Consider the following 24005-nt stretch of genomic DNA (forward strand, 5'->3'; position numbering starts at 1 on the left):
TCGGCATTAAAGGCCACAACAAACGCCTCCCTCACAGTGGAGGAGAGCTCAGAAACTGAAGCGGAGAGGGAGGGAGGGAGGGAGAGGGGAACACCAGTAGAGCGTGCAGTGTTTGTTTTACTGTAAATAGTTTGAGACATGCTTCTGCAGAGAGGAGAAGTGCCATACAAGTGGAATCTGTTTCTGTATGTGTGTGAGTCTCCAGTCTGTCCCTCACCTCAAAAGCCTCCAGACGAGCTCTATACCCATTCAGACAAGGCTCTCCGAAACGTCGCTCAAAATGAGTATGTGGTGAGAGAGTCGTGTCACGTGAAATGACAGTTCCCTAATCCTGACGGGGAAATGATTCTCCTCTATGAAAAAAATAACTATAATAATAACTGGCCTGTCACAGTTATTGCATATCGGTCCAATCGCAATTATTTGAGATAATCGCAATTATTTTGTCATGATCGTCATAATCGTTGTTGAAAAATGTTCATACTTTTCAAACATTTTCAGAAATAGTGGAAATAGGGTATCTACAATATCACAACACGTCATGATGTGCAACTTCAAAGCTTAAAAGCCAAACAGAAATGTAATTGTAAATGACAAAACACCCAATTAATTGTTAATAACAATTATTTGAGTGACAATTAATCGTCATGTAATGGCATAATCGTGACAGTTCTAATCTTGCAGACACGGCGTTGTGTGCTGGTAGATCGGCTATTTTCACTAGTTTAAATCATTGTTGTGGTTTCCAACCCGACAACAACGATATATTGTAAAGTTGTGAAAAGTCAATAAAATACTTTAAAATCGGAAGGAAGGATTTGAGGACAAATGGGTCAAATGGACAACACAAAAGGACTCTAACAGAGACAGTGGGGAGGGGAAAAACATGAAACAAGGTACAGTATGAGTCGAGTACCAGGGAGTGAACCAGGAATTGTAATATAAACAGTTGTCATCTGTTTTTTTGTTGTTTTCGTGTTGGTCTTTTATTGTTGTTTTTGTGTCTTGTGTGGGTTTCTATGTATGTGTATTTTTTGTATATTGTTGTTAAAATGTGTGAAATAAAAATATAAGTAATAAAATAAATATATACATATATAGGCTATATACTTTTAAAGTCGGTAAAGCCATGTGGTGCGGGGTTGTGCTGTTGTCAGCGTGTTTAGTGACTGACTGACTGCTTCTGCGTCTGCCATGTGTCACAAGTGTCATTCCAGTGTCATGATGGTTGTCACGTGACGTGACACAGAGATGCAGGCAGACAGGCAGAGAGAGAGGCCTGCGTCTTGGCACGGTGCATGGCTCTGTGGCCACAAGGCCACTGGCAGAACAGCCACTTCCTCCAGACAATCTGGTTTCTGAACCAAACAGAGCAGGAAGAACAACGGTAATAAGCTTTGGGAGTTATGGTCGCTGTCGGGCAGTGGTGCAAAGTAACTAAGTACATTTACTTAAGTACTGTTCTCAAGAACGATTTTGAGGTATTTGTACTTTACTTGAGTATTTCCAAGTTCCAATACCTTTACTTCTACTCGGATCCAGATATTGTACTTTTACTCCACTGCATTTATTTGAAAACTGTAGTTACTAGTTACTTTGCTGATATAAGTTATAATATGTTAAAACATGCATAAACCACTTTAGCCCTATTTTATACCTTGGCTATTTGAAAATAGACGATCTACAAGCTCACAACGCGTCACAATGCGACGCGTTGTGAGCTTGTAGATGCTATTTTCAAACATTTTGTACCTTTACTGTTGGTACTTTAAGTACATTTTGATGCCAATACTTTCGTACTTTTACTCAAGTACATTTTGAATTCTGGACTTGTACTTGTAAGGGTGCCCTCACACCAAAATACCTATGAGAGTGGAATCCGCGTTCCGCCAATGCATTTCAATGAGAAGGGAGCGTTTTTTGCAGAAATCCTCTGCTGGCATGAAACCGCTTCACTCTCATTGAAATGCATTGGCGGAACGTGGATTCCACTCTCATAGGTACTGTACTTTGGTGTGAGGGCACCCTTACAGAGCATTTCTACATTGCAGTATTGATACTTTTACTCAAGTAAAAAATTACAGTACTTTTTCCACCACTGCTGTTAGGGCAGAACCCGCATATACCGGTAGCTCCACATTTCAACTTGAGATGAGATATTTCTTTTTTTCTCTCTCTTTTTTAATGCCCTCCTTCGAGAGTGTCACACAAAAATAGTGAAAATAGACGATGTTACAATGTTTTTAAAATGTTAATATAAAAGAAATAGTTTTGGACATGGTATGGTTTCCATCAGACAGCAACAAAGTGCTGATTTGCCTATGTGTAAGAAGTGTGTGTAGAATTAAGGCTGGGCAATATATCGAACATATATCGATATCGAGGTATCAACAGAAAAGTATACATACAGTATCGACGAAGACGGCTTGAAATTAGGTATTGGTGTATGTGTCAAATGAATTAACAGACACACTATGCATGCACATAGCACATGCAAAAAAGCAGTCCATCTGTAAACGGTGTGGTTATTTCAATAAAACCATTGTTGGAAAATGGAAATAAGGAATTTAATTTCTTTATTCTACGTGTACTGTGCAATATGCATGCATGGATATTTTGCTATTCATTATCTGGGTTAGGCAGGCAGTGGACCTAAAGCAGAAAAACATTAAAAACTAAATAATGCAATTGTTTTTACTAATATCGTGAGTAATATCAATATGGAGGTATTCAAGAACCGAACCACACACAACCCAAACCACACACAATTGCACCCACGCGCACGCACGCACGCGCGCGCACGCACGCACGCACGCACACACACACACACACACACACACACACACACACACACACACACACACACACACACACACACACACACACACACACACACACACACACACACACACACACACACACAACATTTAAACACATACAGTAAGGCACACTGGCACATGACACTTCACATAATAAAGACTGCACACAGAAACATATGCTGCACACATGTACTGTATGTACATGTCAAATACTAAATATATAGTTATACTGTACATCCTGAGCAAAGCACACGTGGATAATGTTCAGAAGTAGTGCACACGTCACCTTCAAGCACCACTCAAAGTGTGCTTTGACTCATGTAAAATACTTTGCTATTTGTCTTATTGTTGCTAATCAAATTGTTGCTATTCAAAACGTGCCGCGGGCTTGTGGATCTGCTACTTTTGATGCTTTTGTGTGACGCTGTAGTCAAGTAGGACAGTGGTTTACATTTACAACCAGTGGTCCAGTGGTCCTTGTGGGGGTTTCAGGTGGTCCCCAGCTATATGATGGACAGTTGGTAACCAAATGGACCCTTCTGTCCTCATGTCGAATTGGGCAAGACACGACTGAACCCCACATTGCCTCCAATGTGTCGGTCGGTGTCAGCTTGCCACCATTGGTGTGTGAATGTGGGAAGTGAGGGTGCTGGTGTGGACTGTTTGCCGCTTCACCTCCCAAAGGCACTTTGAGTACTTAAAAAAGCACTATAAAATGCAATTCATTATTATTTGTTGTAATTGTACACTTCCAAGAGTGAAATTATTGTTATCTGTATTACTTTTTTATTGAATTTTTTTTATCAACGTTTGCCTGTTATCTCTACACACCAATACAGCATGGAATTGTGGACAAAATCCTATCTAACGATAACAAAATGTTCTAATCTTTTGGTCAGGGAGGCAGAATCTCATCACATGGTGGTCTGTGGCTCAAATTCTGAATAAATAATGGACCTTGATAGGAAAAGGGTTGAAAACCACTGAAGCAGGACATTGATTTACGGGGGAAAAAACACAAAAAGGATATAAGAGATTTCTGGCCGACGGCATCGTCGATCTAAACGAGCTCACAGGTCTATTCTCGCTATTCGTCATGCGATGATGAGGCATAAAGGGCTATAAGTGGTTAATTTGACAGCACGCGTGTACATTCCTCAAGAGTGTGGTGTTGCTACAGAAGTCTCCAATACAGCGCAATGAGAAACAGATTGCGTTTTACTGTGTGACATGGAAAGTCCCTGTGGCGGATCAGATTCTCAAGGCCATGGGAGAAGCTGTTTGCGTTCACAGCACTGATAAAAAATGTAAAAAAACAAGAAAAGGAAAGAAAAAAAACAGAGAATTAATATATGAGAGGGAGTGAGAAGGGAAGAGAGACTAAAGACTTGAAAAGGGAAAACAAGGTATCCAATCATTCACAAGTCCTCCCACATTACCTCACCATCTCCAGCACACGCACGCGCGCACGCACGCGCGCACGCACACACACACACACACACACACACACACACACACACACACACACACACACACACACACACGCACACACACACACACACACACACACACACACACACACACACACACAGCAGACCCACTGAACTATTGATGAGACTGTTATTGGATTTTCCAGCACAAGCCCTTTTGTTAGGTGTACTGTACCTACTGTACAACAATAAGAGGAAGATCCAACGGCCATGGCAGTCATCATCATGTCCCCGTCTCGCTCTATTAAACCTCATTTTACCTCTTTCGTTGATGTGTGTATGCAAAACGTACAAAATAAACATTTAAACAATGGCTGATGCAAAATACACACAGAGACTACTGTATATTTCATCATGAATGAATCACTAACGGAAGGTCCCTGGTTCATGTCCCAGCCCCAGCCTACACTGAGCAAGACACTTAACAACCTGGAACGCATATCTGTGTCACTCTATATTTTAGCCACGCTGTGAGCTTGTAGATCTGCTATTTATTTATTTTTAATCGTGAAAATGTGAAAATATTTAAAGCAAACATTTGTAACGCAAATCTTTATTCCTCTTGGTCCCTGGAAGATGGGGGTCCGCGGTCAAATACATATAATTCTACGGGGTCCTCGAAAGGTTAAGCACCACTGATAGAGAAACAAACGTGTTTCAGAAAACCATTAGGATTTAGAAAACATTTTTAGGTCTTTTTCAGGTCTTAATGGGTTAAGGATAAAGGTATCAGAGGCAGCCTGGGAAACGGAAGGTAAGGTGAGCATAGCAAGACACTTAATTAACCCCTACAGTACCTGCTCCCCTGTAAGGAGCTGTCCCTGTATAGCGCCCACTGCTCCTGATACTACTAGGGCACATGGGAAAAAAGTGTAAAAAGTGCCCTCTCCACACCATGAATGCAGTTTTTACTATGCTGAAAGAAATGCAAATGCCCTCTTTAGTTCCATGCCATACCTGAAGGCAGCATTCAAGAAAATTGCCTCGTCCAAACTCTCCTGAACTTGAATGCAGCATCTTATGTTGAAATAATTGCCCTCTCTGTGTAGAAATACATGTCGTATGCCACATCATCTCCAGCATTGACAAGATTATGTGGCATCAAGCACCGAAAATAGCCGACCACCAAGCTCACAGATCTCTATTTTTGATATTTTCACCCTTTTTAAAAATGTCATCCCCTGCCTCTCTAACATTCTCTGCACGTCCCTGGGTTCTATGCAGATATCACATTACATATCACAATTACCGCAAAGGAAGGTATCAGTATCAGCACCTCCCGCACACGGTCACACTGTCATGTGACCGCAGAGATAGAACAATACCCTCTTATTATAACTCTATGACAATACCTTGCCAAGGCGGCCGTCAGCCTTTTCTTTGGCGTTCCTGCCACCTGTAAACCCCTCACGACCCAATCAATGGATATTAACTAAACCATTTGTTCTCAAAGTGAGGTCCAGGGACCCCCAGGGGTCCCCCACCGACATTGAGATTGTTAGGAACCAAATGCCCCCTTAATGGTCGGTAACAATGACAGTTATGGCCCAAAGCCTATATAATGCATATCAAACAGGGGGTCCTTGAAATTAAAGGGTCTGAGAACTTCTGACCGTAACAGGCTACATTACAGTAAGACCCATTCTATGGATTTGACTGAAACTCAAGCAGTCTAGATCGATGCTGTGACACAGCATTCATAAGAGATTGACACATTAAAACCTTAACGAGGAATCCTCCCAGCTCCCACTACCATAGCTAAATCTAACACACACACACACACACGCACACGCACACGCACATGCACATGCACGCACGCACACACACACACACACACACACACACACACACACACGCACGCACGCACGCACGCACACGCGCACCTACCCTACCAGTCAAAAGTTTGGACACAGCTTCTCACTCAATGTGTGTGAGAAGCTGAGTCCAAACTTTTAACTGATGGGGTACGCTCAAATGCACGTTGATCCTTTCTTCTTTCTCGTGTTGTCTTGTCTCTAATTGAATCAGTTCAAAGGGAGGGGAAACTACATGATAATAATAACAGCTTTCACACTAATTATCGTCTGTTCCTCCCTCACACTGCATAATGGTGACATTGGTGAGACAGCGCACACCTGCAGAAATAAACACTCAGTAAAACCCTCAGACATACAAGTGCACACACACGTTCCTGCACGCTCTCTCTCTCTCTCTCACGCACACACACACACACACACACACACACACACACACACACACACACACACACACACACACACACACACACACACATACTGTACATCGCTTATTAGGGCTGTCGCGAGAGAAGATCTGCTATTTCCACTATTTTTGTTAAACGTTTGAAAATATATTAACCTTTTTCAACAGGCGAGTATGCAATAATAATTGCGATTATGGGGTTCCCCAGCTAAATTACCAACAGTTTGTAACTAAATTGACCTTTAAAGCTATTTAACTCAGAGAGTGTGCAAATAGTGCCACTAAAAGGATCAATTTGGTTCCATCTGTTCACTCTCAGAGTTATGGGGGGTCTGTGACCCAAACTGGGTTTCCCTTGAAATCAAGACGTTTGAAGAAGCACTCGACTACAGTATAATGACTAAATAGAGAATCTCAATCTACCCCCACCTGAAGAATGTTTTTATCCATGTTGAGAGTAGATGACATGCAGGCAGGTGTTTCATACACAAGTTCTCTCGCTATCTATCATTAGAAGAGACCTTGAGCTCCTACTCTATGAAACAGCTTGTCATCACTGTTCCAAAGGGAGTCTGTCTGTATCCAGGTGTTTTTAATTAACTAAATATTCTCTTAGTGCAACATTCAAGAATGTTATGGCCTGAAACAAAATTATTAATTCAAGTAAATGGTGCATTTACTGTATATACAGTAGTGCCTTCAACCTAGGTGCTGTACAATGTGTGTGCATTACATTGACCCATTAACACACACATTCATACACCAATGGCGGATGAAACCGCACAAGGCACCAATTTGCTCATCGGGAGCAATTAGAGTTTCAGTGTCTTGCTCAAGGACACGTCGACATTACTGGGGAGCCTGGGATCGAACTGCCTCTGTCACTGTCCCTGTCACTGTCTATCTGCACCATGTAGCATTTGATGTGAACACACACAGTTCTATCAATATGCGCCATTATACAGTAGCAACACAAAATCTTTATTTTGTCACTTTTATAGCAATAGCAATTGATATATTCATTATTGTATAAAACAGTCTGTCAAAATGTTCTAGTTCTTACCATCTAATGACTTAGAACAGGGTTTTTTCAGGTCAAGGACCTCCTAGCTGAGAGACAGATGAAGCAGGAACCCCCTGATACATAATAAAATCATGTTGCAGATTAAACATTTTCATAGATTTCATAGTTAGCTTCTTAAACGTCTTTGAAAGCACAGCCATCAGTGTTGGAATCATATTATCATGTGTATTTTCAGACATTTATCCACTTAAACCGTCAATACTTAGCAAACATGACCTTTTTCTCTTTACTTAGTCTGCTCTTTTTTCCTCTCTTTGCCGAAAATAGCTAGATCTACAAGCAACAGCCCCTCACTCTGCTGTTTTGGGCTAAAGTTCCCCTCAGAATAGTGATGCTAATGGAAATTATCCTATCACACACAGAGGTTTGGAGCCGCAGACACCGGACCCCCTCTTGAGGACCCCTGATCTTAGAAAAAACATTGTCCTGAAGCCAAACTGACTAGCCAGCCCCTGCACTATACTAGTGGGTGCACATCACTCACACGCACGCACGCACGCACGCGCGCACACACACACACACGCACACGCACACGCACACGCACACGCACACGCACACGCACACACACACACACACACACACACACAAAAACATACATGAAAACACATGAGTCATGTATACTTAGAGCTCTTCTTCTATAGGCCAAACTGGGATCAAGGTACACAAACGCCCTGCTTTCATTAGAATGGCACAGCTCACATGAGGTCACCGTACATACATGTTTGTGGCCCATGACTGATGTTGAGGAATGTGTCAGCAATAAGCAGCAGGTGTTAAAAGGGTTCATAAAACATGGCAAAGGGTTTGAGACCCACACATAGACATCAAAGGGGACTTGAGCCCCTGCCCTTTAATCCGTCTGTAAAAAGTGCCCTCTCCAGACCATGAATGCAGTTTTCAATTTATGGTGAAATAAATTGATTATGCTTAGTGCTATCAAGCACCGAAAATAGCCGACCTCCAAGCGACGCGTTTTGAGCTTGGAGGTCTGCTATTTTTGATATTTTCACCAAAAGGACCTTTTCGAAATTTTAACCCCTGCCTCTCTAACATTCTCTGCATGTCCCTGCTATACAAACTTGTCACAACTTCTTTGTAAGATACATATACGTATTTTACAAAGAAGAAAAACAAAATGTGTGACAAGATTGCATTTGACTGATCACTTGTGTTTGTTTGTTTGTTTGTGCTCGTTAAATGGAGCATTTGTACACTCTTGTCACAGCTGAAAAGATTGCCAATACTGTCAATATACTTTTCCTGAGGAAAGGGAGAATCTACCCCATACTACAGAGGGCCCCTTTGCCAGACCATTTGGTTCCATTTGTACAAACTCAGAGTTACAGACCATAACTATTGGACAAATGCAAAACATGGAGCAATGAGCATGGAGGTTCAACCATACATTCTACTCATCCCCTCCCTAGCTGCTGAACGTTTTCAAGGCAGGGGTCAGATAACAGGGGTCATCAACATGTCCGTACATGGACGAATGTGTTCCACTGCACTAGTAGACATGATTTAGGACCAGCTTGTTGTGTGTTCCTTCCTGGTAATATTATTGTTCCGCTCACTTTGTAAGTCCATGGCAAAAATATAATTTGTATCAAAATCCAGCATGGTGGTGACCCCTGGTCAGACATCATCCCGTCCGTACTCCAGTCCGTACATGGACAAGAGTGTCTTTGGAAGACTAATAGTCCACGTCCTTGGCAATGTTTTTATTAAAATAACCCCCCCTCCCCATTATAATGATCTGATTTTGTTCATGTAATGTGCAATGAAAGCACAGACTGTACTGGTAAAGACCCAAAAATGTTAATCCAAAACACACAGAATAGATTTGGACCATACAGCCAGTATATACCAGTGGTTCTCAAAGTGGGGTCCAGGGACCCTCAGCGTTCCCCAAGGGGGTTCTAAATTGACCCTTTCAAGTCTGCAACTGACACCATACAAATGGAACCAAATGGACCCTTAACAGGTCCGTTTGGTTCCATGTGTATTCTGTCAGAGTTAAGGAAGGTCCTTCCTTGACATTAAAAGTTTGAGAACCACTGGCCTACAACAGTGGCTGCTGACTTGCCAGTCTCCAGGTTTTCTTCAGAATAGCTACGGACACTGATGTAATGAATGCAGAATAGCATAGCATATAGGAAAGTCATTAAACTGTGTATACATTGGCATAGACACAACACAAGTTATGTACATTTAGGACTAAAGTTATATGTGTTTCTAGTAGGCCTAATATTAATTTTCTGTCCGTGGCAAAAAATAATACGATTTTGGCAAAAATATCCATCACAGCCAGACACCTGGCCAACCTGTAGGCGGCGCTATAGTACAGCAACAAGGACACACTCAGTCCCTGCCAAGCGTTGTTGTGCCCATTTGCCCACCACCACCACGTCCACAACACTGCCAACTTGTTCTGAATCAGAATCTGCCGGCCAATAGCCAGAGGCACCATGCCCGGAGCGAGGAGTCGAACCTGCGGCCTCTGTGGTGGTGGCACTGGTGGGCGTGTTCTTCATACTTCCACAACAACACAATTTTTCTTCATGTGTTGTGGTAAAGGCGTAAAGCTATCTAGCCTACTTTTGGATTGGGAACATTTGATTCATATGATAGAGGCTATTATTTACATAGGATATATTTGTAACACTGTAATAACCTAATGCACTGATGTTATTTTCTCAAGAGTCGCTTTCAAATAAATGAAGGCAACCTCGGTTGCGTTTGCAACAGCTTCTAATGCACTTCTCTTCTCTTCCACACTCAGCAATGTCTGGACATAATTATGCAACTGTTGACATGCGTGTATATAGAGCTGCTGTGCAGCTGCGGCCGTGTAACTGTTTTCAACCAAAGGTTTCTCTGATAGCCTAGATTAAGTAAATGCAGTCAATGAGTATGAATACAAAATAAAAAACAACACGCACACCAGTTACACCACATTCTTAGGATAATCACTGTCAATAAACCATTAAACCAATGAGCCTCACACAATCACAGCTGTTTAAAAACTCCGTATCGGTCAGTCATACATGCTGACGTGCGATAGTTTGCGAAAGAAATTGCCCATGAGTTGCAATGCAGCCTAAAAAAAGTTGTCAACTATTGGCAGCTTTGCTTTTACTTACCGCCGCCTATGCCCAGCAGCCGACAAATATCTCTGGTGAACTTCATCGGGTTATTTTAACCATCGATACGGCATTATTTCCAAAGCTGGACTTCTCAGAACTCAACAACAGATCCAGGACAGTCTCCTTTAAAAGTCAGCGAGCCCACAAGGACATCCCACACGCCTCTCTCTCTCTCTAACCTGTACCGGTATTTTTGGGTTGATCTCTGCTCCGTTGAAGGCAACATGGTAACGAGGCGAGTCCCACGGTCTCTTAAAGACTGCGGTCACGCCATCTACTCTTCAGGAAAAGCTGGTCGCGCTATCCTCACTTCAAAATATGGTGCGCTTCTACACAGCTGTTTACGGTTTGACAAGGGGATGGTGCGTTCAAGGCGAGCTGGTACATTAGAATTTCTAGACTTTCGAGACCAAGGGTGTATAAAATATGGAACTACATACTATTCAATCAACAGATGCTTTAAATTAGCCCCCCCCCCCCACGTAGTGATGTCAGTAGCTCATATACTGAATGAATACGATGCATAGTAGTGATGTCTGTAGCTCATACTGAATGAATATGATGTATAGAATAGTGATGTCTGTAGCTCATACACTGAATGAATATGATGTATAGAGTAGTGATGTATGTAGCTCATATACTGAATGAATATGATGTAGTGATGTCTGTAGCTCATATACTGAATGAATATGATGCATAGAGTAGTGATGTCTGTAGCTCATATACTGAATGAATATGATGCATAGAGTAGTGATGTCTGTAGCTCATATACTGAATGAATATGATGCATAGAGTAGTGATGTCTGTAGCTCATATACTGAATGAATATGATGTCGTGATGTATGTAGCTCATATACTGAATGAATATGATGCATAGAGTAGTGATGTCTGTAGCTCATATACTGAATGAATATGATGCATAGAGTAGTGATGTCTGTAGCTCATATACTGAATGAATATGATGCATAGAGTAGTGATGTTTGTAGCTCATATACTGAATGAATATGATGCATAGAGTAGTGATGTCTGTAGCTCATATACTGAATGGATATGATGGCATAGAGTAGTGATGTCTGTAGCTCATATACTGAGCTCATATACTGAATGAATATGATGTATATAGTAGTGATTTCTGTAGCTCATATACTGAATGAATATGATGTATAGAGTAGTGATGTCTGTAGCTCATACACTGAATGAATATGATGTATAGAGTAGTGATGTCTGTAGCTCATATACTGAATGAATATGATGTATAGTGATGTATGTAGCTCATATACTGAATGAATATGATGCATAGAGTAGTGATGTCTGTAGATCATATACTGAATGAATATGATGCTTAGAGTATTGATGTCTGTAGCTCATATACTGAATGAATATGATGTATATAGTAGTGATGTCTGTAGCTCATATACTGAATGAATATGATGTATAGAGTAGTGATGTCTGTAGCTCATATACTGAATGAATATGATGTAGTGATGTCTGTAGCTCATATACTGAATGAATATGATGTATAGTGATGTCTGTAGCTCATATACTGAATGAATATGATGTATAGAGTAGTGATGTCTGTAGCTCAAATACTGAATGAATATGATGTATAGAGTAGTGATGTCTGTAGCTCATATACTGAATGAATATGATGTATAGTGAAGTCTGTAGCTCATATACTGAATGAATATAATGTATAGAGTACTGATGTCTGTAGCTCATATACTGAATGAATATGATGATGTTCCTAAGTACCTCTAAAAAATATTCCCAAACTTTTTTACTGTGCCAATAATTTATAATAAATTCTACAAATATTACCATAATCCATTCGCTATACTGCAAAAAGTATAAAATCTGATAAAAATTAAGAAGATTTGTTACCATAAAACAACTATGTCACCTTATTCATGATGTACCTAAGTACCTCTAAAAATATTCCTGACCTGTTTTACTGTGCCAATAATTTATAATAAATTCTACAAATATTACCATAATCCATTCGCTATACTGCAAAAAGTATAAAATCTGATAAAAATTAAGAAGATTTGTTACCATAAAACAACTATGTCACCTTGTTCATGATGTACCTAAGTACCTCTAAAAATATTCCTGACCTGTTTTACTGTGCCAATAATTTATAATAAATTCGACAAATATTACCATAATCCATCCGCTATAGAGCAAAAAGTATAAAATCAGATAAAAATCAAAAAGATTTGTTACCATAAACCAACTCTGTCACTTTGTTCATGATGTTCCTAAGTACCTCTAAAAAATATTCCCAACCTTTTTTACTGTGCCAATAATTTATAATAAATTCGACAAATATTACCATAATCCATCCGCTATAGAGCAAAAAGTATAAAATCAGATAAAAATCAAAAAGATTTGTTACCATAAAACAACTATGTCACCTTGTTCATGATGTTCCTAAGTACCTCTAAAAAATATTCCCAAAGTGTTTTACTGTGCCAATAATTTATAATAAATTCGACAAATATTACCATAAACCTTCGCTATACAGCTAAAAGTATCAAATCTGATAAAAATCAAAAAGATTTGTTACCATAAAACAACTATGTCACCTTGTTCATGATGTTCCTAAGTACCTCTAAAAAATATTCCCAACCTTTTTTACTGTGCCAATAATTTATAATAAATTCGACAAATATTACCATAATCCATCCGCTATAGAGCAAAAAGTATAAAATCTGATAAAAATCAAAAAGATTTGTTACCATAAAACAACTATGTCACCTTGTTCATGATGTTCCTAAGTACCTCTAAAAAATATTCCCAACCTTTTTTACTGTGCCAATAATTTATAATAAATTCGACAAATATTACCATAATCCATCCGCTATAGAGCAAAAAGTATAAAATCAGATAAAAATCAAAAAGATTTGTTACCATAAAACAACTCTGTCACCTTGTTCATGATGTTCCTAAGTACCTCTAAAAAATATTCCCAAACTTTTTTACTGTGCCAATAATTTATAATAAATTCGACAAATATTACCATAATCCATCCGCTATAGAGCTAAAAGTATAAAATCAGATAAAAATCAAAAAGATTTGTTACCATAAACCAACTCTGTCACCTTGTTCATGATGTTCCTGAGTACCTCTAAAAAATATTCCCAAACTTTTTTACTGTGCCAATAATTTATAATAAATTCGACAAATATTACCATAATCCATCCTTTATAGAGCAAAAAGTATAAAATCAGATAAAAATCAAAAAGATTTGTTACCATAAACCAACTCTGTCACCTTGTTCATGATGTTCCTGAGTACCTCTAAAAAATATTCCCAAACTTTTTTACTGTGCCAATAATTTATAATAAATTCGACAAATATTACCATAATCCATCCGCTATAGAGCAAAAAGTATAAAATCAGATAAAAATCAAAAAGATTTGTTACCATAAACCAACTCTGTCACCTTGTTCATGATGTTCCTAAGTACCTCTAAAAAATATTCCCAAACTTTTTTACTGTGCCAATAATTTATAATAAATTCGACAAATATTACCATAATCCATCCGCTATAGAGCTAAAAGTATAAAATCAGATAAAAATCAAAAAGATTTGTTACCATAAACCAACTCTGTCACCTTGTTCATGATGTTCCTAAGTACCTCTAAAAAATATTCCCAAACTTTTTTACTGTGCCAATAATTTATAATAAATTCGACAAATATTACCATAATCCATCCGCTATAGAGCTAAAAGTATAAAATCAGATAAAAATCAAAAAGATTTGTTACCATAAACCAACTCTGTCACCTTGTTCATGATGTTCCTGAGTACCTCTAAAAAATATTCCCAAACTTTTTTACTGTGCCAATAATTTATAATAAATTCGACAAATATTACCATAATCCATCCGCTATAGAGCAAAAAGTATAAAATCAGATAAAAATCAAAAAGATTTGTTACCATAAACCAACTCTGTCACCTTGTTCATGATGTTCCTGAGTACCTCTAAAAAATATTCCCAAACTTTTTTACTGTGCCAATAATTTATAATAAATTCGACAAATATTACCATAATCCATCCGCTATAGAGCTAAAAGTATAAAATCAGATAAAAATCAAAAAGATTTGTTACCATAAACCAACTCTGTCACCTTGTTCATGATGTTCCTAAGTACCTCTAAAAAATATTCCCAAACTTTTTTACTGTGCCAATAATTTATAATAAATTCGACAAATATTACCATAATCCATCCGCTATAGAGCTAAAAGTATAAAATCAGATAAAAATCAAAAAGATTTGTTACCATAAACCAACTCTGTCACCTTGTTCATGATGTTCCTAAGTACCTCTAAAAAATATTCCCAAACTTTTTTACTGTGCCAATAATTTATAATAAATTCGACAAATATTACCATAATCCATCCGCTATAGAGCTAAAAGTATAAAATCAGATAAAAATCAAAAAGATTTGTTACCATAAACCAACTCTGTCACCTTGTTCATGATGTTCCTGAGTACCTCTAAAAAATATTCCCAAACTTTTTTACTGTGCCAATAATTTATAATAAATTCGACAAATATTACCATAATCCATCCGCTATAGAGCAAAAAGTATAAAATCAGATAAAAATCAAAAAGATTTGTTACCATAAACCAACTCTGTCACCTTGTTCATGATGTTCCTGAGTACCTCTAAAAAATATTCCCAAACTTTTTTACTGTGCCAATAATTTATAATAAATTCGACAAATATTACCATAATCCATCCGCTATAGAGCAAAAAGTATAAAATCAGATAAAAATCAAAAAGATTTGTTACCATAAACCAACTCTGTCACCTTGTTCATGATGTTCCTAAGTACCTCTAAAAAATATTCCCAAACTTTTTTACTGTGCCAATAATTTATAATAAATTCGACAAATATTACCATAATCCATCCGCTATAGAGCTAAAAGTATAAAATCAGATAAAAATCAAAAAGATTTGTTACCATAAACCAACTCTGTCACCTTGTTCATGATGTTCCTAAGTACCTCTAAAAAATATTCCCAAACTTTTTTACTGTGCCAATAATTTATAATAAATTCGACAAATATTACCATAATCCATCCGCTATAGAGCTAAAAGTATAAAATCAGATAAAAATCAAAAAGATTTGTTACCATAAACCAACTCTGTCACCTTGTTCATGATGTTCCTGAGTACCTCTAAAAAATATTCCCAAACTTTTTTACTGTGCCAATAATTTATAATAAATTCGACAAATATTACCATAATCCATCCGCTATAGAGCAAAAAGTATAAAATCAGATAAAAATCAAAAAGATTTGTTACCATAAATCAACTCTGTCACCTTGTTCATGATGTTCCTAAGTACCTCTAAAAATATTCCTGACCTGTTTTACTGTGCCAATAATTTATAATAAATTCGACAAATATTACCATAATCCATCCGCTATAGAGCAAAAAGTATAAAATCAGATAAAAATCAAAAAGATTTGTTACCATAAACCAACTCTGTCACCTTGTTCATGATGTTCCTAAGTACCTCTAAAAAATATTCCCAAACTTTTTTACTGTGCCAATAATTTATAATAAATTCGACAAATATTACCATAATCCATCCGCTATAGAGCTAAAAGTATAAAATCAGATAAAAATCAAAAAGATTTGTTACCATAAACCAACTCTGTCACCTTGTTCATGATGTTCCTAAGTACCTCTAAAAAATATTCCCAAACTTTTTTACTGTGCCAATAATTTATAATAAATTCGACAAATATTACCATAATCCATCCGCTATAGAGCTAAAAGTATAAAATCAGATAAAAATCAAAAAGATTTGTTACCATAAACCAACTCTGTCACCTTGTTCATGATGTTCCTAAGTACCTCTAAAAAATATTCCCAACCTTTTTTACTGTGCCAATAATTTATAATAAATTTGACAAATATTACCATAATCCATCCGCTATAGAGCAAAAAGTATAAAATCAGATAAAAATCAAAAAGATTTGTTACCATAAACCAACTCTGTCACCTTGTTCATGATGTTCCTGAGTACCTCTAAAAAATATTCCCAAACTTTTTTACTGTGCCAATAATTTATAATAAATTCGACAAATATTACCATAATCCATCCGCTATAGAGCAAAAAGTATAAAATCAGATAAAAATCAAAAAGATTTGTTACCATAAACCAACTCTGTCACCTTGTTCATGATGTTCCTAAGTACCTCTAAAAAATATTCCCAAACTTTTTTACTGTGCCAATAATTTATAATAAATTCGACAAATATTACCATAATCCATCCGCTATAGAGCTAAAAGTATAAAATCAGATAAAAATCAAAAAGATTTGTTACCATAAACCAACTCTGTCACCTTGTTCATGATGTTCCTAAGTACCTCTAAAAAATATTCCCAAACTTTTTTACTGTGCCAATAATTTATAATAAATTCGACAAATATTACCATAATCCATCCGCTATAGAGCTAAAAGTATAAAATCAGATAAAAATCAAAAAGATTTGTTACCATAAACCAACTCTGTCACCTTGTTCATGATGTTCCTAAGTACCTCTAAAAAATATTCCCAAACTTTTTTACTGTGCCAATAATTTATAATAAATTCTACAAATATTACCATAATCCATTCGCTATACTGCAAAAAGTATAAAATCTGATAAAAATTAAGAAGATTTGTTACCATAAAACAACTATGTCACCTTGTTCATGATGTACCTAAGTACCTCTAAAAATATTCCTGACCTGTTTTACTGTGCCAATAATTTATAATAAATTCGACAAATATTACCATAATCCATCCGCTATAGAGCAAAAAGTATAAAATCAGATAAAAATCAAAAAGATTTGTTACCATAAACCAACTCTGTCACTTTGTTCATGATGTTCCTAAGTACCTCTAAAAAATATTCCCAACCTTTTTTACTGTGCCAATAATTTATAATAAATTCGACAAATATTACCATAATCCATCCGCTATAGAGCAAAAAGTATAAAATCAGATAAAAATCAAAAAGATTTGTTACCATAAAACAACTATGTCACCTTGTTCATGATGTTCCTAAGTACCTCTAAAAAATATTCCCAAAGTGTTTTACTGTGCCAATAATTTATAATAAATTCGACAAATATTACCATAAACCTTCGCTATACAGCTAAAAGTATCAAATCTGATAAAAATCAAAAAGATTTGTTACCATAAAACAACTATGTCACCTTGTTCATGATGTTCCTAAGTACCTCTAAAAAATATTCCCAACCTTTTTTACTGTGCCAATAATTTATAATAAATTCGACAAATATTACCATAATCCATCCGCTATAGAGCAAAAAGTATAAAATCTGATAAAAATCAAAAAGATTTGTTACCATAAAACAACTATGTCACCTTGTTCATGATGTTCCTAAGTACCTCTAAAAAATATTCCCAACCTTTTTTACTGTGCCAATAATTTATAATAAATTCGACAAATATTACCATAATCCATCCGCTATAGAGCAAAAAGTATAAAATCAGATAAAAATCAAAAAGATTTGTTACCATAAAACAACTCTGTCACCTTGTTCATGATGTTCCTAAGTACCTCTAAAAAATATTCCCAAACTTTTTTACTGTGCCAATAATTTATAATAAATTCGACAAATATTACCATAATCCATCCGCTATAGAGCTAAAAGTATAAAATCAGATAAAAATCAAAAAGATTTGTTACCATAAACCAACTCTGTCACCTTGTTCATGATGTTCCTGAGTACCTCTAAAAAATATTCCCAAACTTTTTTACTGTGCCAATAATTTATAATAAATTCGACAAATATTACCATAATCCATCCTTTATAGAGCAAAAAGTATAAAATCAGATAAAAATCAAAAAGATTTGTTACCATAAACCAACTCTGTCACCTTGTTCATGATGTTCCTGAGTACCTCTAAAAAATATTCCCAAACTTTTTTACTGTGCCAATAATTTATAATAAATTCGACAAATATTACCATAATCCATCCGCTATAGAGCAAAAAGTATAAAATCAGATAAAAATCAAAAAGATTTGTTACCATAAACCAACTCTGTCACCTTGTTCATGATGTTCCTAAGTACCTCTAAAAAATATTCCCAAACTTTTTTACTGTGCCAATAATTTATAATAAATTCGACAAATATTACCATAATCCATCCGCTATAGAGCTAAAAGTATAAAATCAGATAAAAATCAAAAAGATTTGTTACCATAAACCAACTCTGTCACCTTGTTCATGATGTTCCTAAGTACCTCTAAAAAATATTCCCAAACTTTTTTACTGTGCCAATAATTTATAATAAATTCGACAAATATTACCATAATCCATCCGCTATAGAGCTAAAAGTATAAAATCAGATAAAAATCAAAAAGATTTGTTACCATAAACCAACTCTGTCACCTTGTTCATGATGTTCCTGAGTACCTCTAAAAAATATTCCCAAACTTTTTTACTGTGCCAATAATTTATAATAAATTCGACAAATATTACCATAATCCATCCGCTATAGAGCAAAAAGTATAAAATCAGATAAAAATCAAAAAGATTTGTTACCATAAACCAACTCTGTCACCTTGTTCATGATGTTCCTGAGTACCTCTAAAAAATATTCCCAAACTTTTTTACTGTGCCAATAATTTATAATAAATTCGACAAATATTACCATAATCCATCCGCTATAGAGCTAAAAGTATAAAATCAGATAAAAATCAAAAAGATTTGTTACCATAAACCAACTCTGTCACCTTGTTCATGATGTTCCTAAGTACCTCTAAAAAATATTCCCAAACTTTTTTACTGTGCCAATAATTTATAATAAATTCGACAAATATTACCATAATCCATCCGCTATAGAGCTAAAAGTATAAAATCAGATAAAAATCAAAAAGATTTGTTACCATAAACCAACTCTGTCACCTTGTTCATGATGTTCCTAAGTACCTCTAAAAAATATTCCCAAACTTTTTTACTGTGCCAATAATTTATAATAAATTCGACAAATATTACCATAATCCATCCGCTATAGAGCTAAAAGTATAAAATCAGATAAAAATCAAAAAGATTTGTTACCATAAACCAACTCTGTCACCTTGTTCATGATGTTCCTGAGTACCTCTAAAAAATATTCCCAAACTTTTTTACTGTGCCAATAATTTATAATAAATTCGACAAATATTACCATAATCCATCCGCTATAGAGCAAAAAGTATAAAATCAGATAAAAATCAAAAAGATTTGTTACCATAAACCAACTCTGTCACCTTGTTCATGATGTTCCTGAGTACCTCTAAAAAATATTCCCAAACTTTTTTACTGTGCCAATAATTTATAATAAATTCGACAAATATTACCATAATCCATCCGCTATAGAGCAAAAAGTATAAAATCAGATAAAAATCAAAAAGATTTGTTACCATAAACCAACTCTGTCACCTTGTTCATGATGTTCCTAAGTACCTCTAAAAAATATTCCCAAACTTTTTTACTGTGCCAATAATTTATAATAAATTCGACAAATATTACCATAATCCATCCGCTATAGAGCTAAAAGTATAAAATCAGATAAAAATCAAAAAGATTTGTTACCATAAACCAACTCTGTCACCTTGTTCATGATGTTCCTAAGTACCTCTAAAAAATATTCCCAAACTTTTTTACTGTGCCAATAATTTATAATAAATTCGACAAATATTACCATAATCCATCCGCTATAGAGCTAAAAGTATAAAATCAGATAAAAATCAAAAAGATTTGTTACCATAAACCAACTCTGTCACCTTGTTCATGATGTTCCTGAGTACCTCTAAAAAATATTCCCAAACTTTTTTACTGTGCCAATAATTTATAATAAATTCGACAAATATTACCATAATCCATCCGCTATAGAGCAAAAAGTATAAAATCAGATAAAAATCAAAAAGATTTGTTACCATAAATCAACTCTGTCACCTTGTTCATGATGTTCCTAAGTACCTCTAAAAATATTCCTGACCTGTTTTACTGTGCCAATAATTTATAATAAATTCGACAAATATTACCATAATCCATCCGCTATAGAGCAAAAAGTATAAAATCAGATAAAAATCAAAAAGATTTGTTACCATAAACCAACTCTGTCACCTTGTTCATGATGTTCCTAAGTACCTCTAAAAAATATTCCCAAACTTTTTTACTGTGCCAATAATTTATAATAAATTCGACAAATATTACCATAATCCATCCGCTATAGAGCTAAAAGTATAAAATCAGATAAAAATCAAAAAGATTTGTTACCATAAACCAACTCTGTCACCTTGTTCATGATGTTCCTAAGTACCTCTAAAAAATATTCCCAAACTTTTTTACTGTGCCAATAATTTATAATAAATTCGACAAATATTACCATAATCCATCCGCTATAGAGCTAAAAGTATAAAATCAGATAAAAATCAAAAAGATTTGTTACCATAAACCAACTCTGTCACCTTGTTCATGATGTTCCTAAGTACCTCTAAAAAATATTCCCAACCTTTTTTACTGTGCCAATAATTTATAATAAATTTGACAAATATTACCATAATCCATCCGCTATAGAGCAAAAAGTATAAAATCAGATAAAAATCAAAAAGATTTGTTACCATAAACCAACTCTGTCACCTTGTTCATGATGTTCCTGAGTACCTCTAAAAAATATTCCCAAACTTTTTTACTGTGCCAATAATTTATAATAAATTCGACAAATATTACCATAATCCATCCGCTATAGAGCAAAAAGTATAAAATCAGATAAAAATCAAAAAGATTTGTTACCATAAACCAACTCTGTCACCTTGTTCATGATGTTCCTAAGTACCTCTAAAAAATATTCCCAAACTTTTTTACTGTGCCAATAATTTATAATAAATTCGACAAATATTACCATAATCCATCCGCTATAGAGCTAAAAGTATAAAATCAGATAAAAATCAAAAAGATTTGTTACCATAAACCAACTCTGTCACCTTGTTCATGATGTTCCTAAGTACCTCTAAAAAATATTCCCAAACTTTTTTACTGTGCCAATAATTTATAATAAATTCGACAAATATTACCATAATCCATCCGCTATAGAGCTAAAAGTATAAAATCAGATAAAAATCAAAAAGATTTGTTACCATAAACCAACTCTGTCACCTTGTTCATGATGTTCCTGAGTACCTCTAAAAAATATTCCCAAACTTTTTTACTGTGCCAATAATTTATAATAAATTCGACAAATATTACCATAATCCATCCGCTATAGAGCAAAAAGTATAAAATCAGATAAAAATCAAAAAGATTTGTTACCATAAACCAACTCTGTCACCTTGTTCATGATGTTCCTGAGTACCTCTAAAAAATATTCCCAAACTTTTTTACTGTGCCAATAATTTATAATAAATTCGACAAATATTACCATAATCCATCCGCTATAGAGCTAAAAGTATAAAATCAGATAAAAATCAAAAAGATTTGTTACCATAAACCAACTCTGTCACCTTGTTCATGATGTTCCTAAGTACCTCTAAAAAATATTCCCAAACTTTTTTACTGTGCCAATAATTTATAATAAATTCGACAAATATTACCATAATCCATCCGCTATAGAGCTAAAAGTATAAAATCAGATAAAAATCAAAAAGATTTGTTACCATAAACCAACTCTGTCACCTTGTTCATGATGTTCCTAAGTACCTCTAAAAAATATTCCCAAACTTTTTTACTGTGCCAATAATTTATAATAAATTCGACAAATATTACCATAATCCATCCGCTATAGAGCTAAAAGTATAAAATCAGATAAAAATCAAAAAGATTTGTTACCATAAACCAACTCTGTCACCTTGTTCATGATGTTCCTGAGTACCTCTAAAAAATATTCCCAAACTTTTTTACTGTGCCAATAATTTATAATAAATTCGACAAATATTACCATAATCCATCCGCTATAGAGCAAAAAGTATAAAATCAGATAAAAATCAAAAAGATTTGTTACCATAAACCAACTCTGTCACCTTGTTCATGATGTTCCTGAGTACCTCTAAAAAATATTCCCAAACTTTTTTACTGTGCCAATAATTTATAATAAATTCGACAAATATTACCATAATCCATCCGCTATAGAGCAAAAAGTATAAAATCAGATAAAAATCAAAAAGATTTGTTACCATAAACCAACTCTGTCACCTTGTTCATGATGTTCCTAAGTACCTCTAAAAAATATTCCCAAACTTTTTTACTGTGCCAATAATTTATAATAAATTCGACAAATATTACCATAATCCATCCGCTATAGAGCTAAAAGTATAAAATCAGATAAAAATCAAAAAGATTTGTTACCATAAACCAACTCTGTCACCTTGTTCATGATGTTCCTAAGTACCTCTAAAAAATATTCCCAAACTTTTTTACTGTGCCAATAATTTATAATAAATTCGACAAATATTACCATAATCCATCCGCTATAGAGCTAAAAGTATAAAATCAGATAAAAATCAAAAAGATTTGTTACCATAAACCAACTCTGTCACCTTGTTCATGATGTTCCTGAGTACCTCTAAAAAATATTCCCAAACTTTTTTACTGTGCCAATAATTTATAATAAATTCGACAAATATTACCATAATCCATCCGCTATAGAGCAAAAAGTATAAAATCAGATAAAAATCAAAAAGATTTGTTACCATAAATCAACTCTGTCACCTTGTTCATGATGTTCCTAAGTACCTCTAAAAATATTCCTGACCTGTTTTACTGTGCCAATAATTTATAATAAATTCGACAAATATTACCATAATCCATCCGCTATAGAGCAAAAAGTATAAAATCAGATAAAAATCAAAAAGATTTGTTACCATAAACCAACTCTGTCACCTTGTTCATGATGTTCCTAAGTACCTCTAAAAAATATTCCCAAACTTTTTTACTGTGCCAATAATTTATAATAAATTCGACAAATATTACCATAATCCATCCGCTATAGAGCTAAAAGTATAAAATCAGATAAAAATCAAAAAGATTTGTTACCATAAACCAACTCTGTCACCTTGTTCATGATGTTCCTAAGTACCTCTAAAAAATATTCCCAAACTTTTTTACTGTGCCAATAATTTATAATAAATTCGACAAATATTACCATAATCCATCCGCTATAGAGCTAAAAGTATAAAATCAGATAAAAATCAAAAAGATTTGTTACCATAAACCAACTCTGTCACCT

The 24005-nt window shown here is 35.2% G+C and overlaps 1 protein-coding gene across 1 annotated transcript in view; it reads right to left on the bottom strand.

Moving 5' to 3' along the window:
• LOC308282153 (uncharacterized protein) overlaps positions 1–10899 on the bottom strand; it is a 48506-nt gene extending 37607 nt beyond the window's left edge. The window contains exon 1 of the mRNA XM_080722497.1: positions 10757–10899. Within this exon, the coding sequence (XP_080578623.1) occupies positions 10757–10802 (46 nt within the window). The 5' untranslated portion in view covers positions 10803–10899. The remainder of the gene's footprint in view (positions 1–10756) is intronic.
• Between the last annotated feature and the right edge of the window lie 13106 nt (positions 10900–24005).

This window comes from Nannobrachium achirus (assembly GCF_963921795.1).
Source record: "Nannobrachium achirus genome assembly, chromosome: 3".
Lineage (NCBI taxonomy): Eukaryota > Metazoa > Chordata > Actinopteri > Myctophiformes > Myctophidae > Nannobrachium > Nannobrachium achirus.